Raw genomic sequence first — 11,894 nt, 5'->3', positions numbered from 1 at the left:
GCCTAGCTTCACGCGCGCGGCAGGGCCAGGGCTAGCTCTCCTTGGCAGCGCTCTGCCAACCGACGCCGGCAGAGCTAGCTCTCCTTTGCATGCCGCCGCGCAGTGCCCCTGACAGACAGCCAGCCCAGCACGAATACATCTCCCCCCGGCCCCGCCGCCGCCTGCTGCCGCTGCCCCACCGATCGAGCAACGTGACGTGTTAGGGATAGGGATCCGCGCCCGCGCCACCCGACCGTTTCTTTTGCTCGGGCCCACCTCTCAGTGGTCATCGGTGCCCTATATATAAGCACACTGGCCTAAACAGGCAGGCGTGGACCTCCTCTCCTCTCTCCGACTCTCCGCCGGCGCGCAGCCCCCGCAGTCGTCCCCACCCTCTTCTTCCTCTCCCCCTCCCCGACGACGACCGAGCGACGAGCCGCGCCGCGCGCGCGAGGACCATGGCGGATTCGAGCGTGAGGAGGTCGCAGCGCATCGCCGCCCGGGCCGGCGGCCCCTCTCCGGCGGCGACCAAGCGACCAGCCGCGCCCGACGCGACCACGGCGGAGACTTCCTTGAGGAGGTCCAAGCGCATCGCCCAGCGCGTTGGCCATGCCAGACGCGACCCGAAATGGTACGCGCGCTCTCTCGCCCTCCGTCCTTGTCCTTGGCTCGCGCAATATAATCCGACCGATTTGCGATCTCCGTTTCGTCTTGTCGCCGAGAGACAACTCGAGAAGTCGAGATCTGTCGCCGATTTCTGCTCTGTGTGTGTATATATATATATATATATATATATATATATATATATATAGTCATCGCTTACAAATACTTTTGGATCGTCCCCATCGTCGCCAACAGGCGTGACTGGGCTGGCGTGACGTCGCTGGCGGTGGAGACCATCGCCGACCGCGTCCGGGACCGCGACGTGGCGGACTTCATGCGGTTCCGCGCGGTGTGCAAGCTGTGGATGGCCGGCAGCAGCACCCAGAAGCCCCGTGAGCTCGGTGAGCACGTCATCGACCACCGCTTCCACCCTCGCCGGTGGATCCTGCTGACGGAGCCGCCGGCGCCTGAGGACACGCCCACGCCCACGCGCCGCAAGCTGCTCAACGTCACTACCCGGGAGATCATCAAGGTCCATCTGCCGGAGCTCGCCGGCCACGCCGTGATCCCTGGACCCGCCGCGGCGCCGGAGGGCATGCTGGTGGTGTGCGAGATGACAACTCTTGTCGTGCGCCTGCTGAACCCCCTCACCCGCCACGTCGTCGACCTCCCGTCGCTGCAGACGCTGCAGACAGCTGACAGACACTGGGGGCCCATTCCCTTCGCGTTCCGCGTGAACCACGTGGTGACGGCCGCCGGCTTCGCCGACGCGTCGACCGTCGTCGTCTACTTCGGCCGCATCAACCAGATGGCCATGGTCAAGCCCGGAGACGCGCTCTGGACCCCGGTTGGTGGCCTCAACCCGGAGTTCCCACTGAGATCCACGGCTACCTTCCAGTGCCGCTTCTACTGCGTCGACCGCACGAACCTCATGGTGCTAGACCTGGATCAACGACAGCTGGTGGTCGCGGCCGACATGGTGCAGCAGTTCCGCACTGTCAGTCTGGTGGACGACAGCGGCAGGCTCATGGCGGTCTGCAGCCTGGAGCAGGTTGTACGATTCGGTGCCCGTAGCAGCTTAACGGAGACACAGATCGAGTTATTCCATGTCGATCTGGAGAAGGGAACGCTGTTGCCGATCCTTGACCTAGGTGAACGGGCTATTTTTACCGGACCACGAGGTGCGGTGCTTCTGCCGAGAACCAACTATTACTTCTCGGTTGATCGTGGCACGGTGTTCTTTCGGTTTTGCAAGTCCCATCAACCGCATTTTGGTGCGTTCCATGTCCATAGCCGTCACACGTGCTATGTAGCTTCAACATGGCGTAGACTTGGGGAGCATGTAGCTTCCTATGCCACCGCTGGTATCAAGTAGTGTGACGACATATGCTCTGAGAGAACTGTATGTGATGTTTTTATTCCTCCCGCATTCGACATTTTGGATGCTTAGTTCAGTCTTGTCAGTTTGAATTGAGTTGGTGAACTAGTTATTATTTATCTTGTACTCAACATGATGTTGTTGTAATGAACTCTGTCGTATGCAAGTTCGTGAAATGGTTTGTTTTCAAATGCTTGCCTTTGTTGGTATGATGATTTTCATGTATATATGTTACCTCTTCCATCGTATAGTATATCATCTATGATTATCACATAGTCTCACTATATAAAATCAGTTCTATCCTCCATGCGTAAAAAAAATACTCCTGTTAGTAAGATTTCAGTCACAGTCGTCTCATTTTTCCCGTGTATGCAACAATGGAGGCGTCAAAACTAGTAGCACGTCATGTCACAGCAGGTACTTGTGTGCTCGCCTGAAACATATAGAACATATGCAAGCTGAGCAAGCGCTCCATATATAAGACTTGGCAAAGAGCCCAACATCACTAAGCAGGGTGAGAGACGGGGGTGCACATTGTGGTGCTCATGTGCGTGACGCGTAAGGGTAAAGATTTCCGGCCTTTATTCGTTCTCTCCCACGCGCATGAGGTTTCTGGTTCTTCCCCAAATCCATCAACCTAAGCTTTGTCCTAGTGGTTGGTCTTGGCCATCCTCTCCCACTGGTATGAGTTTTCCGGTTCTCCCATAAATTTATCAACCTGAGCTTTGCTCGCCTAGCGGTTGGCCATCTTTTCGTCCCACCGGTCTCAACTCCTACATAATGTGAAGTACTTAGTCTAGATAGTCTCAGAGGGAAGTTTTATGGCGTTGTTTCCAATACTGGCATATAATATATATAATATATATATATATATAAAAATAAAACTTGGAAGAAATACACACTCTCAAGGAGAGTGTCATTCTATGGTTTCATAGGCATTTAATTTCAAAACTCATAGAGAGTTGATAATCATGCCAAGAGTTCTCTTTTTTCTTCAATACAGTGTCATGTCATAAAAGATACTTATGTAACAACCTATTTAAAAATGAAAATCAAACTCAGATGGCACACCCACTGAGATTGGCCTTAGTAATAGTTGGATAGTTCTTAATCAGTATTCTTTGAATTTTCTTTACATACTGTGTGAGCTCACTCAATATAGCATTGCATCTGTATGATATACCATGCAACATGGCATTACTATGTCTTCTTTTACCATAGCACCCGTACAACATTCCATCTTTCGTATGCTTATTAATTAAGACAAAATCAGTTCCACCTCATTTGTGCACTAGCTGTGCAAACTGGAATTTCAGATAATTGCAGTCCTCATATCTGGTATCTTGTCAATGTTATTTGGTTTGAATGATTACATATACATATGATATCATCTGAGCATGCTTATTTATATTATGTGTCGGAGTTGTTATGATTTACTTTAATTATCTGATGTCAGATTCACAAATGTTTATGAATTCTGTAATGTACTAATGTGTGCCAACCTTGCTCTAGTGTTTACATAGAACACATTTCTGAAATACCTCAGATTTTTTAATTGTTAATATCATGGGCTTCTAGGGAGTTTGCTGGCAGTTGCTATATTATATATGAGGATGTTTGCTTTAACTGCTCAGATCCTAGCCTAACATTATGGTTAATCTTTTTGTTATATACTTAATTTCCATTATATGTATATTCATGGTTGTTGCTTGTGAAGTTTATCTCACCCATTATAGCTTTCATGGGTATGTTTGGGTCACATCGACAGGCATGCATTATGGGTTGTTAGGGACATGGAGGCATGTATGAACCACCTTACTACAATTATGTTGATCTAATTTATTTGTTAAATATTTGTTTGATGCAGGGTATTTGTTAAATATTTGTTGGCAGTGTGCCACTTGACATTGGTAAACTATTGAGAAGTAAGGTTGTTACACAAGGAGTTGCAATACATCTTATGCCATGTTTGAAATATATTTACATGAAAGTGCAATGTTCTTTGCTTACAATAATATAAATGAGTTGCTACAAACTTTCTGACTTTTCTATAATAGCTTTAGTTGGAGTAGGGTGCTACAATTACTAATACTTTGCACAATAGGCTAGGAATGGGATGTGCATTTCATTACATGTGTTATATATATATGTTCGGATGCGAGTATTAATTAGGGATATTATCTACTTGTTAAGTACGTGTTGTTGCAATGGGTTATCATTTCCTTTGAATTTGTAAGCTCGCAAGTTTATTTTTTCAATGGTATAAGTTTGATAGTCCCACGGTTAGAAATCAGAGCTAAAGCTTTCAGCCTACTCATACAACTATTTGATATATATATAGTAGCTATAATAGATATTAGTTATTTGTTTGCAGCCACAGCTGCAGCTACAACATAAAAAGCTGCCGCAAGCAGGGCCTTGGTCCCTTGTTGTTGTCATTTGTAGGACCAGACTATACTTCAATACCAATTATAAAAGTTAATTATTACTCCCTCAATTCTAAATTATAAGACGTTTTGTCTTTTCTAGATACATCATTTTTTGCTATGCACTTAGATATACACACTGTCTAGATGAATAGTTAAAACAGTGTATCTAAAAAATTAAAACGTCTCAAAATTTGGAATAGAGGGAGTATTATTGTGGGTCATCGAATGCATTGGCCACTAGACGTTTCTCCACAATGTCAAGTTAGGTTCCTTGAGTGTTAGGATGTATGAAACTATTAGTTTGGGTGTGGAGTAGACTGGCCCACATATCTTGTTATTTATTCTCCGTATGTTTGAGGTGTGTGTGGATAATTATGTCCTTAACCTAGATTTTAGAGTGGTTGCATTTTTAGCCTTAACATTGAAATGTATAGTATTTTGACTTGTAAACCTAACAACTATATGATAGAATTTTTTATACACAGCAAGTGAGCTAAATTTAGTTCAAAATATTGAAGTTTTGTTCTATTTTTTATCTTGTGGTTTGTTTCTACTATAGGGTTATTTCTCAGTAGAGCCATTTTGTTCTCAAACTATTATACATAACCAGATGGTGATGTTTTGTATAATATCTTCCTCTTTCCAATCACCTTGTATAATATTTATCTTAACCACTAACACAACATGGTGATGCTAGGCATAACTATTTGGGGGGTATTATGAAGTATATCTTGGTGGAGCCCTAATTGGGTGAAGCATTTGTATAATTGTTCACGCACAGAACTACTATGTGCAGTTCCATTAGAGATCATGCTCAGGAATTATTAGTGTGATTCATTAGTTGCAATTGCTTAATTTGCATGGTATTTTCTAAAGTGAGCTTAAGATGGAGAACTAGTTTATTGTATGTATTGTCATTGTGGTTAGTTTAGTGTCTAGTGGGATTCTTAAATGATTATATTGGGATGGCCCAAGTGAAATGATGCATTAGCTACAGTTGGTTGGATCAGAATGCTAAATAGCTTTGTTGTGTTTTATGTCTAAACAAAAGGTGAGTATGCTAGAATGGTTCTAACAAAGTTATGCCTACCCTTTGACTATTTGGCGACCTTAACAAAAGTTAGTTTTTTTAAGCGTTCAAGCATTTTGTTACTAAAGGGAAGGGAAATATTTAGCAAGATTGTTAAATGTTTTCATCTAGTTTTTTGCATGAATTTTGCCACCCTTTCTCTGTGCTGTTAGGTTGGAAGGAAAGAACCACAAGGATATGTATAATTGAGTTGTAATTATGTTGGTTTTGTTAAAGGGTCTGTTAAGGCTACTACCAATATAGTTATTAAGAGATGCAATATATATTATGTTAGCTAGTAGTTCGACTTTATTATTGTGTGAAGAAAGAAAATTTGCTAATTCAATGGTTTCCATATTGTCGCCAGACAACTTATCTTTCTAGGTGAATTGGTCAGGTTCTACTGGATCTTGTGATGATTTCTACTGTTAGTTCTGTTTTGAGATATCTTGAATAAGGTCGCTCTTACGGAGCAAGTGTAGGTGAAGACCAGCAAATTGTCAAATTTTAAGTCTAGGGATTTTAGAAAGTTCTAGTTCTGGTACATTTATTTATCTTTTCATTGGATTCTAGAACACTAATTCAAACTGGAGATAGAGAACTATTGAAGTCAGGCTGCGTATGTCTGCAGTCCGGTAGGAAATCCTCAGGGTGACCTGATGACTTAGATTAACTATAGTAATAAGAGGCATTATTATTTTTTGTTGTGAATGCCAAAGTTACCGGGAATCCCTTATTACATGCATATAGTAATGTATTCATTCTTTTTTGTATTGTAGTAATCTAGATAGGAATATATATTCTATGTCATGCATATGCCCTATATATGGTTTGCAAAGCATTTTTAGTTTGATAATTAATATGGTGCTATTGATCAGAAAAGTTAGGATATATAAAGATGTTTTCTGAATATTCGGTCATGTAATTTGAGGTTAAATCTTGAGTGGAAGTCTAATATATTTTCTTTCTTTTACATTGGAGGGGGTTTTCTTCATGTGTGTAGGGATATTGTTACATTCGGTGCTATGAATCTTCGTGTTAAATGTCTCTATATACTACTTTTTCCCAAGGAAATGTTTCACCCAATTGTGCTTAGACTCGGTCATGTTACTTTGATAAAGTCAAGTAACACATAGGGATGTGCCCCATGCTATGTTTTATGAACAAAATAGAGCATAATACAGCAACAATAATAACTTGCTTTAATTTTTTGATTGCCCGTGTAAGCTTACAATTGAATCATGCCTTGGTTTGTGCCTATATTGATTATGCTCAATGTTGGGTGGTTGGTGAGATCGGTGATGGATGTGGAACAATGCATGTTTTCAGCTCTATTCCAATTATGCGATGTCTCCTCTTGATGATGCATCATGAGTGATTCATGTTAGACTTGTTGATGACTCCTTGCCATTAAATCACCAAAGTTTACAATGGCATGGATTATGGTTGAATGGGTGGCTAATAAGGCAGCATTGTGCTTCAATAAGGGACTATGCATTCATGATGATTCATCATATGCATTGCATATTATGGATACAAGAAAGTCGACTGCCGCCACCTTGTTGTGACTAGTACTGGCACATGGAATTGCATGAGTGGTTGACATGGTCCAACAAATGGATATTCCAATGGAGTTATACTATGTGTAAACATGTATTTAGTATCATTTGGGTAATACAAAATCTTGGATAATACAACATTATGGTAATATGTTGTGCCTTTTGTGTAGGTACTCTTCTTTCTCCTAGCATGTGATTGACCTGGTGGTGTATGAATGGTCCTAGATTTGCTACCGATGGTTTTTGCTGCAAAGGCTATCCATATTCCATTCATGCATGGGAAGGGTGGTAGCTGTTGGCTAAAGCGAGTCATCACTAGAGGGGTCCTCCAAGAGATCATAGATGGAGGTTAGAGCGAGGGTGCATTCGATGTGCGAGCTCCCGCTCGTAGGTGTATGCCTTGTTCTTAAGGCGAACATGAGTTCATCCTTAGGGTCATAAAACTCGTTCTTTGGTGGCATTATTGATGGTCTATCAGAGAGCCAGGATAATATGTTGGTCAATGCATAGTAGGTGTAGTGGCTATCCTTGGGGTAAGGATCCAACCTAGAGTGGTCATGGATGTGATGCTTTAGGATGTCAACATATACCAATAGCCCGCCTTCAAGGTCAGGGCACTAAAAAGGCTTGTTAGATTAGAGCTGTGATCGATCCTAGAGCTACAGTCACTAAAGGCACCATTGATGAAATCCTAGCTATTGAAGCAAACAACCTATATGATGGGGCGATTAGCGATGAACTCTAGGCTGCCAAAGCAGATTCCGCCCAATGGCGACACATGAAGTTTGGTCTGGGCATTCGTCGGGGCTACTTCAAATTTTTTTTCCTAGTTAACATGGTAATTCCTATACATTGAGAATTGACATATTCACTTATTTTATTGGTCAAATACTAAGATGATATATGATCTGGATGCCTAGAGGGCTAGCTTTCAAGATAAGTATAAGCAGAAAAAAGGTTAAACATTAATATATCAACTCGCAGCATGGACATTCATTTCAACTTCGTATCTGGTACTACCTCCACTTGAATTAGTGTAAATGTGTTTTTAATTATGTTGTTATGACAAGACTTTGACCACACTTACTCCATTAATATGTTACTTATGTGAGGAAGTTATTTCCTTTGCCTAAAAAAAGTGTTGCTTAGTTTTTTGGACCTTTTTCTCGAACTTGCTTATTAGCCCTAAAACAAATTTTCTTTGGTTTCTTGATCCTTCTGATAGTTTGATGGGCTAATGGTGTTAACATGTACACGAAATGACTCTTTTACCCTTGGCAAGGAGGCTATAGATCACAGGTCTTTCAAGCTACCTCTATCAATAATTTTCTAAAACAAGGTAAAATATTTTTTAAGCATGAAATCATTTTTTTCAATAATTATTTTTCAAGCTAAGGGTAAAAGAGCAATTTCATGTATAGTTTAACATTGTTAGCCCATCAAAGCAACGGAAGGGCCTAGAAACCAAAGAAAATTCATTTTAAGGCCAAATAAGCAAGTTCAAGAAAAAGGGCCAAGAAACTGAGAAGCACCTCTTTTGATGAAAAACCACAATCACACGGACTCTCTTTTCAATATGAACCTAATGATATAAAATTTATATTAAGAAATGTATTAGTAAAAGAATTTTTTACCATGATATCTCAAATGCTTATTAAAAATGTATTAGTAAAAAGAATTCAATGATCTCTATCCTCTCGGCGAGGGGTTTATATGTGACTTCGTCAATCTTGAGAATTTATCGGTTTAGCCTTCAAAGATGCTTATAGAGGTAGAATTGCCTATGTGCATTCATAGAAGTAAGTGTACGTGCATTATGAGTGTCAACGTTGCACCGTGAAATTTGTAAAATTTACATACTAATTTTAAATGGAAGGAGTGCTTTTATTTTTGGCATATGCTTGCCTCCTACTTCACGGGGCAGAAAGAAAGTAGTGCAACTACTGTGCAAGAGCCATCCGGTCACTGCGTGCTACCGGTCGTAACTCGTAAGTGATGGCAGTCTTCGCCAACCAACAGGTTGTTGTCACTGTCACGGTTATCGATTGGATGTCCTCTTGGCGCTGACACATGGACATAGCCCCATAGGCAAGCTGAACCTGGTACAGATGTTGTTGAAGAGTCTCACGGACGTGGACCATGCATCCATCATGCGTGTACCGTGGTGGTTTCCGATCCACCCGGTCAACCCCCCACCCCAACATGTGCGTGGCCATTGGCTAGCAGTAGCAGCCTATCACAATCCACGTCGTCATTGGCTAGCAGTAGCAGCCTACCACAGTCCACATACATGGCATTTTATTGCAGGGTCTTGAGTACGGGGTAACGTGGATTCAAGAGTTTAGTATGTGACATCTCAAAGAGATGGCTATTATAGCCTATAGGACTCCAAACAATTGGTTTCTCTATAATAGGATTTCTAGCGTTAGTTTTTCCGAAATAGGACTCTAAATATTTGAACTAAGCTATAATGACATTTCGTGTCTTTTTAATCTCTTTTCTTATCTAAATATATGTATTTGTTTCTAAAATGATCTTTTTACCCTTCGATCATTAGATCGTGAGGTCGACTCTGTTACATGAAAAAAATTCACCATAGTCTGGTTGGTTCGCTGCCTTGCCGTCTCCCACGACTTGCCTTGCATTGGCTAGCTGCCTGGCTGTGCGTGCAGGCCGACTGTTCGTGCGTGCTGGCTGGCTGACTGTGCTGGCATGACGTATATGGTGGCCAGTCTACCATGGTCACAGCCAGCCATGCCAGGTCAGCTATGACCATGCCAGCTAGCCTAGCCAAGGCCAGCCAAGAAGACGGCAAGACAGTGAACCAGCTAGGCCACGGTGAATTTTTTTCCTGTAATAGAGTTGATCTCACAATTTAATGACTGAAGGGTAAAAAAAGATCATTTTGGAACAAATACATGTATTTAGATAAGAAAAGAGATTAAAAAGACACATAATGTCATTAGAGCTTAGTCTAAATGTTTGAAGTCCTATTTTGGATAAATCAATATTAAGAATACTATTATAGAGAAACCACTTGTTTGGAGTCCTATAATAGCCAATTTCTCCATATCGAACATTCAGATGTTAACTAGAAGAATTAAATATGATCTAATTATAAAACTAGTTATATAAGAGTAGAATAATTAGCGAGACAAATCTATCAAACGTAATTAATTTATTATTAACACATGATTACTATAGCACCACATTGTTAAATCGTGGACTAATTAGGCTTAATAGATTCATCTCACAAAATAGTCTCAAACTATGTAATTAGTTTTATAATTAGTTTATATTTAATACTCTAAATTAATATCCAAATATCCAATGTGACAGAGACTAAAGTTTAGTATCACAGCAGTCTAAGCAGTATTTCAGGGACACAAGTGATTATGTGTGTTGATTCTGATAGATAATCCTCTAAAATGAATTAGGAGGTTGGAAGCAAAAAAAATAGTAGCTTCTCTTAATTCACATTTCGCCTTTCACATATGGTTTGTCTTAGAACTAGTTAGAATCATTTTTCCCAAAGAATCATATTTCACAAAAAAAAATTATGGAACAGGATGAGCTCTACCAAACGGAAAGAATCGTTCAGCTTCTCTCCACAAACTTGACCACTTCTCTCTCTCAGCATTTTCATTCAAACACAGGGTTCATCGTAGCTAGCTCCAATACAACCTAGCTTAGATGGGATTAATTTTATGCCACATAAAAAGATGAAATATTCAAAAGGATGGAATCAAGTCTCTTTTCTTTTTTTCTTTGGTTCTCCTAGCTATGCATATGAACATGAACATCATCCACACATGTGAATATTTTTTAGTGGTGGTATACTCCCTCCGTCCCCCTATGTGAGTCGTTCTAGGAGTAGTACTAGATGTCCAGATCATATACTCTTATAAACTAAACCCCACTAGATAAATTTTCTCTTCATTCAAGGTGTCCACATCATTCTCCACTAAATCCATGTCATCCCATATTAATTATAAAAAATGACCATGTTATCTATATCATGTGAAATACTTTAACTCTTTAATCTATTAACATACACATCATGTGCATACACTATTTGTTTCATCACCAATTCCTCTATAATGTAACCAAATATTAGTTTTCCTTTGTTCAAAAGCAAGAAGTACAATTTTTTACTAGATCTAATACAATAAAATATATGCAAGTCAAATTTATATACATGTATATATACATAATGTATTGAATACCATATAGTAATGCCATGTATATAATAATTTATTTTTAAGAAAATCCCGCATCAACTCGCGGGGAATTCACCTAGTTCATACAATAGTCAATGCACCTGTACACCCTCTATGTCCACGTTCAGATGCTTTTTTTGCTGCACAAATACAGAGCCAGAATGACTAACATAGGGGGGGCGGAGGTTGTAAGTCGTAGCCCCTAATTTTCTTGAGGGACAAAATAAGGTTACTCGTACTCTGTGAACTGAGCCTAACTCAATTGGTTAGGTCCCTTGTGGTGGAAGTTGTCCACCTAGGTTTAAGACCTCGATTTGGCACGGTGTTCGTATTTTCTAAGATTTATTTTAGGACTTAACAACGTGGTGCTTTCAGTGGTAGGTGTTGTTCCCGTCGAGGCACCTATGGTGACCTCGCAATCTCGAGATATGTCGGTACAGTCTTTCGAAGATGCTCATAGGGGTAGGATTTGTGTCTATGTGTTCATAAGGGTGAGTGTGCATGTGTGTTGAGCTTCTACATTTGTACTTATGTAATTCACAAAAAATAAGTTTACTTATAGTCTATATACTAACTTGGCAGCGTATTCTCGATCATAAGAGGCTAAAACATATCATTGTCCTTTGTTCAAAAGCAAGAAGTACAAATTGACCAGAT

The 11,894-nt window shown here is 40.9% G+C and overlaps 1 protein-coding gene across 1 annotated transcript; it reads left to right on the top strand.

The window, feature by feature from the left end:
* LOC8074449 lies at positions 438–2,033 on the top strand. Its single transcript, XM_002463346.2, has 2 exons — positions 438–610; positions 838–2,033. Exons 1-2 carry the CDS (start codon positions 438–440, stop codon positions 1,955–1,957), a joined length of 1,293 nt encoding a protein of 430 aa, XP_002463391.1. The 3' UTR covers positions 1,958–2,033.

Source organism: Sorghum bicolor, chromosome 2, assembly GCF_000003195.3.
Source record: "Sorghum bicolor cultivar BTx623 chromosome 2, Sorghum_bicolor_NCBIv3, whole genome shotgun sequence".
Classification (NCBI taxonomy): Eukaryota; Viridiplantae; Streptophyta; class Magnoliopsida; order Poales; family Poaceae; genus Sorghum; species Sorghum bicolor.
The sequence above is the reverse complement of the archived record's forward strand: the minus strand, read 5'-3'. Positions and strand labels throughout refer to the sequence as shown.

Excerpts from the sequence above, each read along its gene's own strand:
- LOC8074449 (XM_002463346.2), top strand. The coding sequence starts at position 438 with ATGGCGGATTCGAGCGTGAGGAGGTCGCAGCGCATCGCCGCCCGGGCC. Across the intron at positions 611-837 it reads GCCAGACGCGACCCGAAATG|GCGTGACTGGGCTGGCGTGA; the intron begins GTACGCGCGCTC and ends CGTCGCCAACAG.